This window comes from Phoxinus phoxinus (assembly GCF_949152265.1).
Source record: "Phoxinus phoxinus genome assembly, chromosome: 15".
NCBI lineage: Eukaryota > Metazoa > Chordata > Actinopteri > Cypriniformes > Leuciscidae > Phoxinus > Phoxinus phoxinus.
The window spans coordinates 26,739,392-26,760,536 of record NC_136890.1 but is presented as its reverse complement, the minus strand read 5'-3'; the positions used below and the strand labels follow the sequence as shown (position 1 = coordinate 26,760,536).

The window sequence follows — 21,145 nt, the reverse complement described above, 5'->3', positions numbered from 1 at the left end:
TATTATACAAATGTTAGTTATCACGACAATGTTACTCTATAAACATGAATTTTGTGTTTACTATATGTTCTCAGCAACACCCAGAATCATAATAAAGTAGATGTGATGTATGGTTTTGTGTAGGATTTTTCAAACGGACACATTTGAGTGATTCCATTCAATTCCATTCAAAGTAGGATGCTCACTTTTGGATGGAACTCACTCCCAGATAAGAAATAAAGCAGGTTAGCACTCAACATGTATGCCTTATATGAATGTAAAAAAAGCATAGTATTATCTATAGCTACCTTGAAGCTGATATTTCTTTTTCTTATATTGTGAGGACAGAGATTGAGGTCATCAACCATCCCTCTTCAAGTGTCTAATTTTTTTTTAAATTGCAATGTTCCTCACACCGACACTGGCTGTCTCTCAATATAGATTGATTAAAGTGTATGGATTCCAGGACAATTGGAGCATAGCCTCTGCCATCAACCACAATCAAATCCGACCTCATTCATTTTCCATTAATAGTGCAGCTTTCTGATTAGCCTGCAAATGAACAACCATATGACTTGCGTTTCAGGAGGACACAGACATAGAGACCCTCAGCCACTAATTTTCAGGTTATGAGCGGAGCGGCGAGTGTCAGAAGCAGATGAAGAGAACGGGGGTCATCTTTAATAAGACAAAATTGGCAATGATTTTTTCCCTTGCGATCATATTTGACGGCAAACTACAACCAGCAGGGCAGCCGGGGTAGTTTGATTGTTTTTAAATAATGAGGAATTGTGCTGCACAGTACACCCTTCAAACTGAAAATTGAAAAGCTGTCCTTCATGGTATGTCATTCCCTAACATCTCCAATTATCTGGCTCCATGCCTCCCTGTTTATTTATTGAGACTGTCAATTCGTATTATGAATCGGGCAACAAAAATATAGATCGCTCAAAGCGATCTCCTCCTCATTCTTTTGTGTCTGCAGACGTCTGCGCATGCTCCAGGGTGCATGCGATGTACATGCATACACCAACCACATAGATCTGTGAACAAAAACCAGGAAATATAATTGTAGGGGAAACAGAATCACAGCAGATATTCCTATGACAATTATGACGTGCCTGCAAAAGCAGAATTTCTTCTTCTTCGCGCGCTGGTCCTGTCATGTGGTCTGCCAAGTGAACACATGATTTAATGAACCCATCAATCATAGAATACAAAAGCGAAGTACAGTCCACTTCTTGATCCTCTGATTTTTTAATTGGTTCCCACGAGACGCAATGTTTTTCCACATCAAAATAAGTTTTACCCCACCATTATAACCGACTATGCTGCTAACAATGATGTGAGACGAGTGTGACGCCAACGGCTATGGCAAAACTGGATTGAGTTAAACATTAGAGATGAGATTTTCTCTTTGGGCTAGAGGTATTTGAAGCAAACACTCTATAGAGTCAACTTGAGTGTTTGTAAGTGTGGGTGTGCATTTTCCAACGTGCCCAACATGTTTTTGGTGGTGTACAGGGAAACCCTTTTTAGACGGACCATGTTGGGAATCCACGCATGAGTCCCTTGCAGTGAATGGCAGGTCATCTGCATGGAACAGACAGCACACAGGAGAAGGGGCAGGCTCTGAACAGGCTTTATGAAGACACATAGAGTCACTATGGAGACAGCAATCAGAATCCTCCTGGGACGCTGGTGGACAGAGGAGGGAGAATGAGAGGCAGATGACTCTGGAATCAAGCAGTAGACTCCATGATTCAAGTGACAGCCCATCCCAGTGCGTGCGCGTGTACACACAATGTCTCCTGAACGATTTTTAACCAGGTCTGCTCAGTGTATACGTTAAAATCCGGTATAGGCTACGGTACTTGACAAACATGAAATCCTGCACAGTGATAACATAATTACAGCGAGAGTGAGAAAACAGTGCTTTTTAGCAATGCAACCCACTGGGTGGAATCTTAACTTCATAAGATTTGCCTATAATGATGTTATTCTAAATAGATTTAGCATTAAATGAAGACGGAATGCTGTGGAGGTACAAAATGTTATAGCAAAAAACAAATGTGATACAGTTTTAAAAAATGTCTCATGCGCGCACCATCTATGACGTAAAAATTGTAGTGTTCTCTCTCAACGCTCTCTCCATCTCTCTACTTTCTGTTGGCTTCAGTCCACCCTAACAGATGGGTCGGTGTCAATAGGCTGCTATTAACTGGACACACGCCTCTCATGGGGCCTGGAGACCAGATCATACTGTACCATACGCAGTTTTCAAAAAGAGGAAAGAAAGAAACAGCTCATTTTCCTGCTGTCATACCCACTTTTAGCTAACCTCCGCTTTTCACACTCACTAGAAACAAAACAGGTTGAAAATGACTTATTCTTGCATGCTTTGTTATTTTAAAAGAGAGAAACGTGTGGTTTTGTGGTTTGTCTTGAGTTTAGTTGCGTCCGTTGGCATAAAGATGATGATTAGGCTAGACAATATTATATTTAATGTTGAACAATTAAAAAGTAATTGTTTGACACAAAACAACATAATGAATCTTGACAATTTTATCCACTCTCTTTATAATTATAGCTAAACATTTTAAATGAAACATCTTGTTAAAGTCTAATTTAGTATGCATATCGAATACTATTTTTTAAATGGTAAGATTACAGTGTTATGCGGTCATTGACTGATGAGAATACATCTGCGAGTCTATGACTAAATCAATGAATAACAATGACCTCATGATTGCTCATACTTTTACAAGTTTGTCCATATAAAACAATTATAAAAGGAACAACGTTTTAAAATCTTAAGCCAAGAATATGAGTCAACCAGTTATTTAAAGTAAAAATCAACAACAAAGAAACAAACATTAACAAAAAATAAATCGGATGATTTAAATCTGATTTGATTACTGTGTTTTCCTACAAATAATGCTACTCAGAAAATAACCTCAATTGTTGGATAACAATCAGGTTGTTTATTATTCTATGTAATTCTCAAATGAAATTAAAGGGTTTGGTTGTTGATGTTTAATTATTCAGAGTACAGGTCATTACTCCTCGGGTCTCTCCTGCTAAGTGGAATCAGCGTTTACGTTTTCATCTAAAGATTATTGTATTTTTTTTATCTTTTGAAACTACTTCTAATGAATTAATGATTATATTTCAGCAAATTCCAACACAACACAATTGAAAGACAAAAATTGTCTAAGCAATGTAATAATCAGGCATTATACAAATAGTACAATGGCCCCAAAACATATATGAACACTTAAGCCAAATTTGGACATTAGTCATGCTAGACCTTTCAGAATTAACCAAGGTCGAGTCATATTAGCATGAAGTAAGTTCACACAGTTGTCTCTAGAATAGTAACCACAGGTTTCTTCATCACATTAAATATGCACATGCCCCCCTAACATTTGACAACCAGAAACTATGCTTGTGCAACCTTTCTGTAAAATAAATACAACTTGGTTTGATATGTTGTTATCTAATGCAGTGGCATTTATATATATTTACATATTTACATTCATACGTAAGTATCCAAATGCATTTCGGGGTCAGTGTAGCTATGTGAAGCAGTGAATCGAAGCACTGAACAGTGTACAATTACGCCAATGTCTTGCTCTGATGCCATTTCAGAGGAAGAGACGTGTCCGTTTCACAAATATGCTCCGGGAACGTTATGTCGACATCTCAGCAGGGGTTTTCTCCGGCTAGGTGCCACTGGTCAAAGTTTTCTTAATGCTATTGGTCTATAAATCAGCCCCGTTCTCTCCCATACATCAAACGAGGCTGTCGCGCAGCGACGAAGGCGCGGAGGGAGGCGAGAGAGAGGAGAATGGAGGTGAGCGGGTGCCAAAGCGATCATGTGTTCCCCACAAGCAGCAGGAGGAGAGCCGTGAAGCCAAACGGAGAGGAAAAGATGAGCCAGGAAAGGCAGATGTGCCTGTGTCATGTCTGTTATGAACAGTCTTCCCACCTTGTGGTAACACTGTGAACTGTAACTGCAGGAGAGCGTGATCGAGAAATAGACAGAGGGAGCGAGTGGAGGGTGGGGTGGGGGTAAAGAGAGATAGAGAGAGAGAGGAAGTGTGAGGAAGGGAGGGAGCAAGGAAGGAGAGAAAGAGAAAGAGAAAGGGTGAGGGAGAGAGAGAGAGAGGAGTTTAAACTAAGAGCTATGTTTTGGGACGAACTAATCTGCTAGAGAGCAGTGTGAGGATCGTAACGCATTGTGCGAGCGAGTGTGTGGAGGACAGATAAGGGAAGAAGCCCGGCAGACCGACTGCTTGTTTTAATGTGCTGACTCTGGGGAGCTAAAAAAAAAAAAAATATTGACTCTTCAGTCGTGTGCCGTGAGCCAGGGCACAAGCGCCACATTTAACAGAGGTGCACCAGAAAACACGGGCGCGAGAGAGGAGAAAATACATCCAGCCAGACAGCACATATAGAGGATTTCTCCTTCCTTTTCTTCTTTTTTTTTAATCTGTTCATTTTTCTTTCTTTTTTTTTCTCGGGACTGATTCCCATTTCCAGAAGAGAAGAAGGAGCCGTAGAGCCACGAGAAGCAAAAAAAACCATCACAAAAAGCGACAAGAAACGAAACACCGCCAACAAGATGTTTGAAATCAGCCGAACACTGAATGCTGCTTTGTTGAGCAATGAGGTAAAGGAATTGGATTTTCTTCTTCTGTCACCTCACTTCTCTAAGTGTGTGTTCATTATTCTGTTGTGCGTAACGTTTCTCTGTTTTATCAGTGTGTCCATGCTTCTAAATGTGGCAGCTGACAGGTCCAAATGAATGTGCAGGGATTGAGCATTTAGGTCCAGTTAAACGTCTGCTAGCTGAAGGCAGAACCTCTTTGCTCTCCGGGCGTACTGTAATGGATGAGAGACTAGACTCGCTCTCTCTCTCTCTCCCACGCACAATCATTTCATTTTCTCATTTACTCAAAGCAAGATAGCTGTAACTGCTGAGCTTGCTTGATGACTTGCCCATCTGGGGCTTGCACTGAGTGTGTGCGTGCGTGTTTGTGTGAGTGTAGCGCCAATGTGAACGTAAGCACACGGCTCTCCATCACTGTGGCAGTCCAGTTTTCTCTTTCCTTTCGCCTCTTGCTTTTTCTAGCCTGTATATTTCGTTACCACCTTGGCTAGTATTCTGTTCTCTTCCTCTTCTCTTCTTTTCTCCTCTTCCCTGTAAATGCGCACCTCGCGAGCAGTGTCTGAAGATGATGGTAAGGTGTTCACAGAACTCGGCAGTAGCCCAGGCGGAGGGCTCCTTCCCAGGCATGGGCTCGCCGCTTTTCCCCCGAGATCCATCCAGCCAACTGGGGGCCAGGGAGCTGGGGGTAAGAGGATAGATGGATCTGTTAGACATGAACGAGAAAATAGATGGCACAGTAGAATAAGAATACTAACTTAATTTAGGTAAATGTGTGCAGCCCTAAGGCTTGAATTAGCCAATGTTTTCATGCCTCATTGTGTGATGATACGGCCGCCCACTCGACTAGATCTTTCTATCAGTTAGCCAGAGAGAAAGAGAAAGAGTGAGAAAAAGCAGCTTGTGTAAGTGTATCGTTTGTGTATTCCTGCTCGGAATATGTTTGTGCGGCAGTGTACTGATGCCTAAAATTGAAAGTGCGCCACGTGTGTGTGTGTGTGTGTATGCTTAAAGTCATTTGAGCATAGTAAGGTTAGATGGCTAAAGGACAGATTTTTGTATGTACGGTTTGTTTCGAGCATCATTTTGAATTTCAAACAACTTTCCGAATGTGTTGTTGTGGTGCTCCCTGCAGCCTTTCAGCAGAAACGTGCTTGGAAATGTGTGAAATAGAAAGCATGTGTCTTATACTGCACAGACAGTTACAAAACTACCTCAAGTTCAACAATATGTGAGTGGCTCTGTTGTATTTCTTTAATTCGTAGCACATCAAAATTCAGCCGTTTTATTTCTCCACTGATAGGTGGCCATAACAGAGCATACTAGACAAATAGCTGGCTAAGGTTTTCCTGATTATAATGAATGTGATTTCACTCAAGTCTGGAGCTATGATAGTGGATATCCATCCTTACAATCTCATTCAGTCATTTCTGATATTCTACTACAGTCTTGGGGGGGTGGGGGGAGAGAGAGATGGCTGTATGGGAAAGCCCTGGCTGGCTGGTGCTGTAAGCGCCGGTCGGTTAAGAATAAATCCCTGACTTGGTGCATTAAATCGACACGAAACTGTGGGTGTCTAATCTGTGATGGGCTCTCGTTCCTCGTCTCCACAAAACAGGATCAGCCTGCCTGCCTGGAGCCGCACCACATTCTCACACAAATCAGACTCATACTGACAGCACTGGAGCTCATCTGCCAGTGCACAAACACACACACACAAGTATACATACACACACTGCGATCGCATGCAGCTGGGTGTTCATAGGCAGAGAGAGGAGATTTTTAAAGCCTTCTTTGCGACCTTTCTGAGGTGTGTGTACACACTTGCCTTAAAATCCTCCACAGCTCAGGGATTTGAAACGTACTGCATATTCATCCTGGTGATTCTTCAGCTCTAAGACAGAAAAAAAAGAGATAAGGCATGTAAAGTCACAACCACAAATATTCTCATTTGAACTACAAAACGTTAACTAGTAAATCCGAAAAATCATTGTAATCCAGCAATTAGTCACTATTTGTCATGGGAAGGCAGAAAATCTAGGCAACATTTTATATATAATGAAAATTAGTGAAAGCGATATGTATGCGCCACTAGTGGTTATGAACTGTGTGACTGCGTGAAGTGTTATTCTGGATTTTTCACATTAGCAGAACACAGTTTACAGTAAAATCTTTTTTTGAAGATAAAGATGGTTTGAGGAGAAGTGAAGCTTCTCTCGGTTTCTCTTTCCACCTCGAGAGACTGTCAACAAACTGTTTTAAAGTTCTACTTTTGCACTTTTCATGTTAAAGATAGAAATGAATAGAATTAAACAATAAAATGACTGAAATATAATTTTCAGTCACTATGTCTGCCGTAATTTAATTTCACATGTTTTACTGTTATACAAAAACAGTCATTGTACATTATATAAAAATATATATATTTTTTTGGATAAAACATATACTCTCGCCAATTTTTTTTCTAATTACATTTGGATAATGAATTTTGCTGTTTATTCATATGAGGGGAGGGAAAGCAGCTGGACTGTTGCTTCTCGTAAAAATCTGCATTTGTGACTCACATGTATCTGCAAACACACAACTCACATTTCAGATTGTAATTAACCAGGTTGAATCAGACCATCGTTACAAAGATTAATTGTGCCTTCATTAACTGAAGCCAGATCATTTGCATACATTAAATCATTGTACAGGGAAGAAGTAGAGGTCTGTCTAGGCATTTTTTTGTGAGAGGGAGATTTTATTCTCCCTTCTAGTTCTGTCAGTATTTTTTTTTATACATGCATTAGATTGCTGTCAGACATCTTGCTGAGGAAAACGACTAGAACGTTCCATTTGGATGCAGCTTTTTCAATTATATTTCTATATGCGCAGCATGTGTAGAATTCATATATCAAAGTAATGATTGTATTTTATGATTAAGTAAATCAATCAAGCGATGAAAACACTCAGAGCTAGATCTGAAGATGCTTTTGCAAACATGAACTGACATTAAAAGCCAAGCGCAATCAAGAGAAGCAATGGATCACTAATTTTAACGTCTACCTATAAACAATCTGGAATAATTTAATAAAAGTAAAACATTTTATTTGCGGAAGGAGAAAAACAGTTGCATCACATAACAGTAGTTATGTTTGATTTTGGTATCACTCTCAAGCACTCTCATGGGTTCTCGAACATCCAGAAGACATTGAAATTATTTCTAATCACGGTTAATAACCACAGTGTTTTTTTTTAAATCAAGCATGACACATTGCCACTAGAGATAATTCGCTAAGCAGGATACGGTGTGATTTCCAATTACTGAAAATTTTTCAGCATTCAGCACAAATGATGAAAACCTCTGAAATAGCAGAAAAGTACAATCATGAGAAAAGCGGCATGTTCCGAAGAAAATACATATACTTTGGTAGGGTAACGTACATTAATCCAAACACATGCAGATTTGCTGGATTAAACATTTCTGATGCTGATTGGAGATGCTGTTCATGCACACACACACACTCCAGCAGTCCACGGGTTACAGCTACTCTATCAAATGCTTTTGTGCTCGCTTACTAACTTCATTTTCAGCCATTTTTGAAGGTTACGTTCACTCCTAAATTCGTTGGAGGGAGCTGAGAAACAAACAGAGATGAGGGGGAGAGGAGAGGGAATTGAAGAGCGATTGGCAAATGTCTGTTGGCAGTGTGAGAGATAGGCAGGGTCATCTCTATTTCACAACAATGATTAGCTCTGCCCATCTGCCGGCTCGACAGGCTCCTCCTGCTGTGATTGCAGTGTTCTCTGTTCAATGTAGCCCTGGAAATTAGTTCATTTGTGCTGCTCAACCCCAGCCTAACTGTACTGAGAACAGGTGCAGCATTCTACCCCCGCACAAAGCCGTAGCGAGCGTGTGCGCGAGTGTGAATCCTCTAAAAGAGCAGCCAAGCAGCAAGTAAAGCAGACTCATCAACTGTGAAAAGATTCGCATCTCGCAACACAATAGCAGTAGATTGCAGTGGATCAACTTCCTGTTCAGAAATAAGCACCTTTTTCTCCTTCTAGTAGGACGTCTCTCCTCGCAGAGTTATTAGCGTTCACCTCAGAATTTCGACATCAATACATTTTTACCTCTGTGTATATTTAGCCGGGTACAAAAGCTACTGTGTTAAACCAAATATGACACTGGCACTTTATTCTCGCTGCTGAGAATTTTAAGTACTTCTCATCAATATTCTGTCAAAATTTAATTTCCAATGGCTCTGTCAAGAAGCCTCGGTCTGTTATTCTGTGCTAGTGTGAAAATGGCAGAGCCAGAAAGATCTGGAGCCCTGAGCCCTGCAGCTTCAGAGGCCAACGCTATTGTCAGGGCACTTTGCCATTTTGGAAAAAAAGGCCGCAAGAATGAGCTATTTAACCTGTGGGTCACTCAACGGGCACTGCGCACGCACACACACACACAAGGCATTAGTGAGAGAATTAGCCATCTTTCACTGCTCAAACGTAAGTGTGTGTGTGTGTGCATGTGTAAAGGACAGGGTGCAGAAACAAACTCCTGTTTCGTAAACTAGTGATGCAGGACCACCGGTTTTTAATAGGCATACACCAAATGTTGCACAGGACTGCATCCAAATACTGTGTGAGCATTATGGTGGCGCTCTGGGCTCATATTGTAAATAGATGTGATGTTAAGAGAAATTAACAACGTATTCCACATTTTTGGAATACCAAAGTAAATATGATTGTTGTTGTTTTTAAGTAGTCTGATGGGTGACAATAAAAATGATTGTCTGTATAAAAAAAAAATTAAATACGAAAAAAACTGAAAGCAAATGGACCTGCAATCATATAATTTTTTTTGTGTTGTAGTACCACATAATCAGTGGCACAAACGTATTCTCGTGAATTGACTGCAATAATGGCTCAGTTGACAACTGAGTTTGGGTCTAACTAAAGAGGCAAACCCAAGTTACAATACACATGGGACCCTAGACATCCCCTGAAACGTGTCTAAGGAAGCATTAGCTCAAGCAATCTGGCTACAGAGCCATCAACGCTCGCAGTTTTGTGTTCTCAGTTTAAGCAGAGAAACAGGATGAGAGTGCTCATTAGGAAACAAATGTAATGAAATTAAGTTCGTATCGTCATCACAAGGGTGCATGTGTCACTTACACATCACTTACATAAACGCACCCGCACACCCGTGGTGCTTCAGGATGCTCTTGCATGTGAAAGTAGATGGAAAAAATCTGCATTGGGGGCCGTCACCATTGAGGCGAAGAGCAGGTGTCTCCAGCCAGGCAGAGAGAGACCCAGGGCAGCCTGCCTCGGTTGAGTCTTAGCTCCACCAGAGCTCCCCTCGCCTGGGAGGACAGGTGACATCTGGCCCCTGTGCCTATGTAGTGGAAGACCCTCCAGGGACGACAGTCACTGAATCTCTGAGCCCCGAGTCAGTATATGAAAAAGATTATTTGATTTTTTTCACTGCCTTTACTTTTTGATGATTTCACAGGGACTTGGTGTTGATGAAGATTTGAGGTCTTGAAAGCTCTCCCCTTTTTCTCTTTGAAAAAAAAAAGTCAGCGAAGAAAGGGGTCAGCGTGAGTTATACAGGCACCATGACCTGGAAGTAAAAAGCCTGTGATTTCAGCAGCAGGGGGCGAGTGCTGGCGATGATGGTCCCCAAAGAAAACACGTTCACTTACCTCTCTCTGCGTACAGAATAAAGGTCTAGTCTTCATCTGGAGTTTCAGGGCTGTGATTTCTGCAGGGAAAAAGAACATCAAAACAGGATTCAGTGAACAGCAAGAGCTTTGTGTTTTAAGTGAGACTATTCAAGCAGAGCCATAAAAAGTACAAATACAAAATAAAAGAAAGAGCAGAAAAGGGGGAAAAATACAAAGGAAGAGTAATTTCTATGGCTGAGCCAGCACTCAAGACTGTTACTGAGAATGCATACTAAAATTCACAGTATTTCCAAATACAGAAAATAGTTTTTTTTAGCAGCAGTGCTGTTTTATTCTTCCAGAAAAAGAAATAGACATTTTAATGATTCAGTATTTCAGGAATGAGGATGGAGTGATTTTTAAAAGAGAAACGTTAAATGCTTACACATGAATGTGTGTTAAGTGCATGAATGCTTGCTTGTCTGGTTTACCCCGGCTTGCTTAAGTACTATAATTAATGGTTTTGTTAATTGAACAGGAATTGCAAAGGCGCTGTAGTGTAGAAAGCAGCACCAGTAATTCATCAATTTCGCTCTTTTTCTCCTTCCCTTTTTCACTTTGCACACGTTACTTTTACAGCTTGAGCACTGGCTACAAGGAGCTATACAAGCTACCATATTTTAAGAAATCTAAACTCGATTAAAAATTATACTGACCACTTGGACAAGATCTGTTTACTCAAAGTTCAGGAAAACAGATTCCAAAGACTCCTTGAAACACTCTAATGTGTTGGATAGCATGTTAAATACATTAAGAAAAGCAGTCAACCCTGACCGGTTGTTATTAAGGAATTCCAATCATCCATCAGAATCGGCGGCCATTTTGTAGTAGGATTATCCGCTATGACAAAGCAGGCTGTTTTTGAAGTGATAAATGTGCTCTCTGCCTGAATGATAGCCTGTGCCCGAGAGCTGACACGTTGACGAACGGCGCTGTTTCCCCGTATTGATAGGTTCTGAGCCCATACATTTCATTGATTCGTTAATTGTTCAAGGGAGTTGGAGGCGCCTGACTGTCATGAATAAATGATAGATGCCTGGCATGTGTGCATTACCGAGGAAGACCTTTGAGGCGTGGTGTTGCTTCCTCAGAGACGCCAACCGTCCTCTTCACAGCCCCGAGGAGATGCTGGTCCCCGTTAGTTTCCCCTCACATTAATAATGCATTCTCTCTAACAGCAGTGTTCAGCATTAAATGCTCTGCCATGGAGCCTGTTCAAAAACATCAATACAAACTCACTGAAATAACCCTGTTTCAGGCAGAGGGGGGAAAAAGAAGTTACATATGCTAATTGCTTCTTAAGGCATTCCTTCTGTCTACAGCTAGCGGCTCTTGTATCTTTTCTCTTTCAGAATCTTTTCCTTTCTCTTGCTCTCGTCTGCTCTGAATAAGTAAGGCACCATGAGTTCTGGGAGAAAGACAGCATGGATGGAGGGGAGTGGTGCAGAAATACTGACGATGCTTTTCCCAGGGCTCAGAAAGACAAGGTGATGGAGTATCTACAAACAAGGAAAGATACAGTATGTGGGGGAACAGGGGAACGAGAAAAGGAAAAAAAGCGAGATCGATGGTACATTTCTGTTCGATTTTACCCCAGAGATATGAGTTGTACATATAATATCAATGAGCTAAAAATTACATATTTTGAATGCTCGGAATCAAATTCTGTCAGTGCAGATTTAAAAAACTACTACATGATTGCCATTTGTCATATGAATATCAGAGATTTGTAGATTTGTCTAGTAGGACTGTTTTAGTTTAGCTGCAAGGGGACTAGTTACAGTATTGACCTATTATGTATACAATTATGTATATATTTGGCAGTCATACATGTTCTGAGCGGCAGAATTTAAATAGTATAAGATATAAGAAACTATTTTTACATTGGTTAAGACACTTAATATCAGAGCTATGACAACTTTTTTATTTCCTTAAAAACTTAAAACATACATATTTAGGCACCAAAACACACCATTATTAAAATTCACTACAGAGGAATGAATAATATAATGAATAAGCTACATTCATCTTGTGGTGGCTCTTAGCAAAAGCTGGCCTGGTCAGCTCAGTGAAAGCGTGGCCCCCTCTCTGAAGGGAAGCACTGATTAAAGACCAGGCCAGATGGACCACAGCGGTCTTCCTCATCGTGCTCGAGAGCTCCGACTGCGATCAAACACAGCAAAGGCCACCCTACAGCCAACCGCCATACAACTCGATTTTCACCATCGCTCAGTCTCCCTCCAGCCAACCATCAGTGACTGCACCACGCAAATGAGATGGAGAGAATCGTCAGTGATGTTAATGATCAGAAAAGAGATAAAGCGTCTTGCTCAATGTCACCTTGGTTTGGAGCAGGCCACAATGAGAGCCACCCACCGGGTTAAATATCTGCTCAAGGATTCACCAGCGCCACATTTTTCTAATTTTCTACACAATCAATGAAGCTTTCCTTAATGTAAAATGTAAAAAGTCACCATGATAAGTATCATCAAAATCAGCATGATAATTATCAGTAGTCATATTTTTTTACCTAGATATGGAATGAAAATCTACTAAACTCTCAGAGTCTTTGAGCAAAAAGTGAACCGACATGGATGATATATTTGTTTTTAACCAGTTAAATCTTAACTCGAACATTACCTGAATCCTTATCCTCTAAAATATCTCAGATACGAAGCACAACCGTCGTTTTCAGACAGGTTTTTCGTATTTGAACGTGGCGAGCTCCATCTGGGTGAGCCGAGCCTGAGCTCAGCAGCCTGACACTTGCAGTGCTGCCTGGCGGTGAAGCCGCCAAAAAGAGTTGATGTGGTGTCGGGGTTCTCCTTTGAGAAGGTGACAGGAACAGGAATTGGACTGGGTGATACTCATGTCCTCTGACAGAAAGAGATATTTGCTTCAGAGGGAGAAAACTTCACCCCTTACTCCCAAGACGAATGAGAATTGTGACAATCGGGATATGTCAAATAAGAGAGAGAATTTGATGTGAGGAGAAAAAAAATATTTGTCCTTCAACAAATCAAAATTGAATAGAAACAGCAGGTCTGGGATTATCCGTTTTTCTTTTTCTCCTTAATGTTTAAGTTTTTCTAAAACAAAATTTGAGCATTTTTATTTGCATATTGACTGGATTTTTTTTAACAAAGTAATATGAGGGAAAATACTAACTAAACTGTAAACATGCATTGTTTTGAATGAATTTCAGTTTTTCTAATCTACTAGTGAATTCCCAAATAACAGGACAAAGTGGATTTTTTTATTTTTTTAATCAAGGCTCCAAATGAGATGTGCAATTTTTAACACACTTCAGCTGACAGCTTGCAGGGGATCTACACTTCAGTGTCTTTAAATAAACCTGTTATTATTCAGGGTGAAAATTGAGACAAAATAATCTCACTGGAAGATTTTGCGCAGTTAAAACAATTATCACCATGTCGGTTGCATGTTTTAACATGTTAAACTCTCAGAATAGATGCCTGGTGCTCATGGTGGAAGCAGGAGTGAATGTGAAGGGAATGAGTAAGATGCATATGGTGGAAATCGATAACATTGACGGGACACTGATTGAGCATGCGTAACACACTCATCCGAGTGGACTGTAGATCTGAAATATTTGACAAACAAGAGCACTTGGATTTGTGGTCATGGCCAATGGAAGAAGTCAGGTGGTGCGTGTGTGTGTGTGTTTGGAAGCAGGGAGAGATGGGGCATGCACGGTTCAGAGTAATTAGTCAGATTGAGGTCTGAAATGAGGCAGTGTGAGAGGAGGCTGGGGCTAAGCATTTGTGTGTGTGTATTTGTGTTAGAGGCCAGGTTGGTGGGATGCTCTAATTGGAGCTAAGCGGCCGCAGAGGATCAGGGGTACTCCAGAAACAAAGAAGCACAGGCAGAGAAAGAGAGAGGGAGAAAGAGAGAGGTTGCAGTTCTGGGAGTGTGCATGTGTCTCTTAGTGTTTGAGTGAACAATAACTAAAGTGACATTTTACATGCTCAGCTAGCAAAGGCTTTGACCAAACCTCTGACTGCATCAAAATCACACACATAGCCAAACTCCGTTTTGAAAAAGAGAATAGACATTCTACATGAATTTAAAAAGGGGAGTTTTGAAGTACCGTATATACATGATTATTTTCCTTTCCAAGAAAATACCTGTATTTCAATCCACAATTGCACAAATCAAATTCCAATTTACAATCCAATTTAACTACTGTATAACGGACATATCCAAGATTTAAAAAATAAATAATACAATTTCAGTGTCAATTAGTTAGCTGAGCATATAAAAACACAATTTTTACCGAATGAAAATAAATCAATTAGCCTCGTTGCTTTTAGCTCGTTACTCAATTCGCATGCTGTTTCACTTTTAATGGCTTTTTGACAGCCGATAAATTATGTGATTTACATCAGCTGGCCTGTTATAAAACCCCTCCGCCGGTGGTCAGAACAGCCATCCTTTAGCTCGGCAATACCTGCATAAAAAGCCCATTTGGCAAAATGGCTGACATAAAATGCATGTGGGTTGGAGGACAAAATAACGGCATCTTATATAAATTGATGCTATCTTAGTTTGACTGCTATTACCTGCTGTTCGTTTTTCAGAGAAGCTTATCCAACGTGTGATGACTAAATGAAAGTCGTTTATGTGTACAGACACACACATACACTTTTCTGCAATAGTATAGATCCCCGAGGTCACATCCTCCCACTCAAAACCTCCTTGCATTCTTGGCCAAACCTCCCACCGCAGACCTCATGCCAGTCTAATCCCTAAGACCCCTCCCTCCATCTGTCCCCACCCAGCCCAGGAGTGAACAGAGAGACAGAGGGTCACACGCAGCCTCTGAGTCATACTGGACACGTTCCCTCAGCCTGCACGTCTACTGCTGGTGTACACGGCCTCAATTCAAAACACTCTCTCATACTGGATGCAGCAAATGGGTAGTAGTTGACAAATATATATATATTTTTTCCATTAACAGGATTTCATATTTATATAACGTGTGCATTTTAGATGCTATGACCGCTCATCATTTTTCACCACTTTTAGATTCTTAAACTTGTGGTGTGTCTTGTGGTGTGATTTCTATCAAATATTCAAAATATTTGTATCAAATAATACAAATATTCCATGTAGTTTCTCAATTCATATGGGGCCACAAAAAAATGCATGTGTAATTGTAAAACAATTTGAAAACCATTTTAGTTGAGATTCGGCAAATGTTAAAATGCAGGTAAACTACCCAAATACTGTATAGCCTAATGATAGTGATTAAAAACAAAATACTGATATTTTCAAACCATAAGCTATTTTGAAAATAGCATGATACACTGTAAAAAAAATGTTGGTTTAACTTAAAAAAGCAAGTTACCTTGCTGCCTTAAAATTTTGAGTTTGTTATAATTAAAAATTTGAGTTAATACAATGAAGAAGAATGGTTTAATAAACAGAAACTCAAAATAGTATGTTATCTTCACACATTAGTTATCGAAGTTGATTTGACAAAAGATAAAAAGTTGTGATAAATCATGAATTTTTTTTTTACAGTGTAGCTGGTATATTACTATACAGTGCAGATATTTCTGATTTGTCTCAATGCTTATATGTTTTTAGTAATCTATGGAACTTTGAATACAGGGAAATTCAAATCGAACCTTCCAGATGGGAATTGTCTCCTCTTCTATCTGCCGCATCAGCTGTTCCAAAGACCAGCAGCTGACATTTAGTCCTTTATAAAGATTTCCAAGAAAGAGAAGAGAGAGAAAGATAACTGCCATTGTAAGAATCATTGTTATTTATGATTTATTGATGTTTCTTTGACTCTTGACAAAAGCAACCATAGTGTAGAATACCTGGTAGTGATGACAATTACAGTAATGTCACAGCATTCAAATCTATTTACTGTTATTTATTGTTGTTTGTAACTTACTATTGCCAGGAGCTGATCTGTTCTGCTATTATTGTCTGAAAAAGACACACACAAAAAACAATCAAAAGCAAAACATTCAATCTGTATGCAATAAATGCACTCCACTGAAATACAATATGAAAAATACATCTGCATAAAGGCACTCAGTACTTTGTTTACATCCAAATGAGAGTGCAGAGACCTTGGCATTGACTACCCACATGAATATGTCTCTCTCACATGCACATCTCTGAAATGCCTAATGGTCAGACGTAGAGAAAGTGAGTGTAGCACTCTCCCACTACCCAACCTTTTTCTCTCTTGCTCTGCATAAACACACAGTATGAAAGTCAAAGTCAAAGTACACATTTCCACCTGCCAACCATGCGATGATGAAAAATGTTTGGTGGGACTGGTATCAGAAGGGTGGAGAGGTTTCTGCTTGTTCTCGTTCAGTTTGGAGGTTGTGAACAGTTCAGTGATGTGGTTGCTAGACTTCAGATTGGTAAACTCACACAGGTTAAAGAACTGACTCAAGTTTGCCTGTGCTACGATGTGAGATCCTGTATAATTGAATCATGCCTGCAGATGAATGAAACGACAGACAGGTTTTTCTCTCTCTGTTGGTGGGAGGGACCTAAATTAATGTCTTGTTGTGAGGAAGATGAAAGGTAATGCCTTCTATAACTCATATGGTGCCACATGGTTCAGTGAGCAAAATGGGAAGCAAACACAATAACTAGATTATGGTGTATTTTGCTATATGGGCTGTGCATTGCTGTTTTGAATAATGCTATTTTAACCATTATGTAAATATTTATGCATTTAAATATAATGTATATAACACATGTATTAATTATATATTAGTGCTGGCGACGCAGCATCCGTTTTGTCTTTCATCCTTTGGCTATAGTGTATAGGCCTACATTATATGAATGTCCTGACACACACAGGGATACGGTGGCCCAGTAGTGCACAACACAACGCAATTTAAAAAGCAAACATAAGTTCACAACTCAACGAAATTAATCCACAACACAGCGAAATGAATCCACAACACAACGGAAATGAGCCACAACACAACGGAAAATGTACAACACAACGAAATAAAGCCCCAACACAATGGAAATACTCCGGACCACTAGAGGGCAATAAAGTTAGTTTTCCTGGCCACTGTTATATATAGTCGGCAGTCTATCAATACCACGATTAGTTTTAACAGTGTAGTCATTGTATATACTTCAAAATCACCATGAAATAGCTGCGTATTTATACTCGAGATTGCTTTGACACGCTACCACAGCGCATGATCCCTAAGGGAACGTCTGGCAATTCCACCAAGTGGTTAAAACATTTAATTTATTATAATATAATATGGTAAATAAAAATAAAACCCATTTGGTGAATTGCAGAATTACAGGAAAGTATAAGTCAGTCTGGTCACTAGGAACTTACCACAAGCTTTGGGACATGAAAAAAAACCTTTAGGTGAATTACAGTAGGCCTAATGTTTTTATAAAAAAACAAATTGTTTACTGTACATACAGGGAGCTATTGGCACAATTTCACCTGTTGTAAGTCGGTCTGGTTGATAGGAACTACAAACATGATAAAAGAAAAAAACTTTTATTACAGAAATTTCCAAAAAAAAATTATTGTTTACGGGCTTAAGGGAGGTATTGGAAAAAAAGTCAGCCAACTACCAATACAATCAAGCTTTGGATTTTGAACATGTCTGTTTTTTAATGTTAAAAGTCATTTAAATTAATACAATTTAAACATTTTAAAAACTTGTATATTTAAAAAAATGTAATTGCCAGACATTCCCTTTAGGGATCATGCAGGTGGTAGCGCGTCAAAGCATTCTAGAGTATAAATATGTAATGCATGTAGGTGATTTTGAATTAATAAATGTCGATATACAATGGTTAGCTACATACTGTTAAAACTAATCGTGGTGTTGATATATTTTTTAGACTGCTGGTGACTCTATAGAACAGTGGCATGGAAAACTAACTTAATCGTGCTTCGAGAGCCCTCTAATGGTTGGGTGCATTTCCGTTGTGTTGCGGCTTTATTTCGTTGTGTTGAACATTTTCCGTTGTGTTGTGTGGCTTATTTCCGTTGTGTTGTGGCTTAATTTCGTTGTGTTGTGAACTTATGTTTTTGGCTTTAAATTTCGTTGTGTTGTGCACTACTGGGCCACCGTACACAAAATCGAGTTCTCTTTCACGCACAATATGAACAATAACACACACAATTATGACAAAATGTCAGTTTTTTGTCAAGTATCCTCATAGGAGCAGTCTTAAATTAGTTAAATAAAGTCTTAAATGAACGTAAAGAGTTGTGAGAGAATGAGACAGTGTGAGATCCGCGTCATGTGCAGCAGCGGCTAGTCTTAAAGTGAAAGCAGCCACTAATGCTGTCTGTCAGTAAAGTTATTCAAAAAACAAAGTTAACAGTTAAACAGTTAAACAGTGACTAAAGAACTTGTGTAGCTTTAATAAGGATTTCTGTAAATGTTAGATAGGTAGGAAGGGCACAGGTAAAATATGACATTTATTTATGGGTTTATGTGAGGACTGTTTGAAGTTTACTTAAATTCAAAGTTGTTACATTTTTTGAAGCCCAATAAATGTTAAAAAAAAATTATAGCTTTCAATTACACTGTAATGTTGAATGGCTATAAAAATATATTTAAAAAGATATACTTTCTTTATGTTGTCTCTACATTGATTTGGAGATTAACTATGAAATTATTACATTATAAAATATATAAAAAACATATAAAAACGTTTTTAATTGCGATTAATATTTTTTTAATTGATTGATAGCACTAATTATATATATATATATATATATATATATATATATATATATATATATATATATATATATATATATATGTGTGTGTGTGTGTGTGTGTGTGAAGCATAACATCCTGCTATTGGGCCAAACACATTTAAGAACAGAGAAATATAAATAGTCTACATGAAGTTTGGGTTTTCTCGGGTCGAGCTCTCAAGTACTGTGTCCCTAAGAGCGAGGCCTGGCCATCTAGTGAGAAATGTCTTTCATTTTTTATGGCTCTGCTGGACTCTCATGCCAAAAGTAGTTCTTGTCAAGTCAGTTGCTCACCGTAAGGGACCGCCGCTGTGGTTTTTAGAATTGCAGGTGCAGAGACGATAAGACCACAGCCGTTTCCCAGCCCATTCCAGCCCTGTGATTTGTTCTATTGTACCAGTACAGCAACACAAAGACCCACACCATATTAAAATGACACCCACATTATTCCCCCACAACAAACCTGAGAGCAAAATGCATTCACACAAAACTCCCCGAAGACCCATTGAATGTGAAACATTAGGATTGTATATGCGGAGTAAATGGGTGCAAGCAGGAAATGTGTTTTTGCCCGTGATGAATTCCATATCTTGGTAAATAAAACAAGATCTGAAATCCCTTCATTCGGCGAGCAGTCGCTCTCGGGCAGCCCTCACCGGTGGAGATGTGAAATGGGTTTTGTCAGGGGTGGGAGCGGCTGGTCTCGCGGTTAATTATTGATTCAGTGCGTGTGCAGCTGCGAACAACAGAGAATGTGGGAAGAGTTTGCAATAATATTTAGAAAAGAGAAAATGAAAGATAAAAATAATGCATTGGATGACAGTATTTTACAAGACTGTCCATTTTACCTGAGTAGATGCAATTGAATGTAGTGTGTGCGTGAATGAGTAGGGGGAGCAAGATGAGCTTGTGACATCACTACATGAGAAGGCTATGGTCATGAATATGAATTAGCTTGTCCTGCTATTGCTGATGTTCTATGCTAATATAACATTGAGATACAATAAAAAGCCTTTTTTTAAAGTAATTTGGATTTTTAATTTAACATCAAGATACTACATATAAAGATCACATTCACAATATTATTGAAACTAAATAAATTACGCATATTTTTGCGTAACCATGATTTGTGAGACTCGAACTTACACCTGAGATAATCGTAGAAATACGTTGTTTGCATTAATAAGATCTACGGCACAATATTAAACTATTTTAAAGATTAAACGAGAAGGGTTTAAACCAATTATGGCAGGAGGAGGGGGAGAGACCTTGAACCCACAGCAAAAAAAAAATCCAAACTACACACATTAAATGTGAATACATGAACCTGTCCTGTGTGTGTGTGTGTGTGTGTGTGTGTGTGTGTTCACACACTTTTCAACAAGGTCTTCAAACGTTAAAAGATAAAGTTAGTTTTATCTCTCGCCAAGTAGACTCACACAAACAGATGCCAAGTTCGCCTGAGGAGGTAACCATAGCAACAATACCCTGTGACCAATAACTCTTATTTACCACTTCATTATAAACGTATAATTCACAAATATATCATAAAAACGTTTGTTAATTGTTTAAAAAGTCTTAGGTTCGTAACTGTTCTAGTGGCGCCAAAATTACAACATGTATTGCACGAGACAAACTTCAACAGATTGGTCTCGAAAATTGCTTTTAGAAGTCATTGCATAATTCACACACCTGATATCGACCAAGATATCAAAAAAAACACAAAAACAAAACAAAACTAAAACAAAAAACACTGTAGCCTATGTGCGCGTGCGTCTTCCCTCAGGTTCCAAATTGTAAGTGTATTCATATTTAGTCATCACAGGTACTGTTTGCTTCAGACACTACACTTAAACCCAAAACGTTTCACATGTACCTGTCTTCCACATGCAACCGAAGGTCAAATTAGCTGTCAATCAGAGCCCGCTATTTTCCCAAAGGCGCGACGCTCCCCAATGACTCGCGCGCGCCTCACCCTCTCCAACAGTCTCCTCAAGAGCAGCGTGCCGCGCGCCACCCCCTGTCTGT

General features: G+C 39.4%; 1 protein-coding gene and 1 long non-coding RNA gene across 7 annotated transcripts in view; one reads left to right on the top strand and one right to left on the bottom strand.

Moving 5' to 3' along the window:
* Positions 1–2,591: 2,591 nt before the first annotated feature.
* elavl4 (ELAV like neuron-specific RNA binding protein 4) overlaps positions 2,592–21,145 on the top strand; it is a 78,122-nt gene continuing 59,568 nt past the window's right edge. For all 5 annotated transcript variants that reach the window (XM_079638572.1, XM_079638578.1, XM_079638577.1 and 2 more), the window contains exon 1: positions 2,592–4,654. In XM_079638572.1, coding sequence (XP_079494698.1) covers positions 4,607–4,654 — 48 coding nt within the window. In that variant the 5' untranslated portion in view covers positions 2,592–4,606. The remainder of the gene's footprint in view (positions 4,655–21,145) is intronic.
* Positions 4,649–21,127, bottom strand: LOC307012188. 2 transcript variants are annotated; one of them, XR_013800581.1, is made up of 8 exons: positions 20,994–21,127; positions 19,412–19,505; positions 16,292–16,326; positions 16,017–16,090; positions 11,417–11,573; positions 10,342–10,400; positions 6,480–6,545; positions 4,649–5,333 (listed from the first exon to the last, which is right to left on the bottom strand). It is a non-coding gene; the product is annotated as an uncharacterized lncRNA (long non-coding RNA). The 2 variants fall into 2 exon arrangements; XR_013800582.1 differs by lacking the exon at positions 19,412–19,505 and having other exon boundaries at positions 20,994–21,099.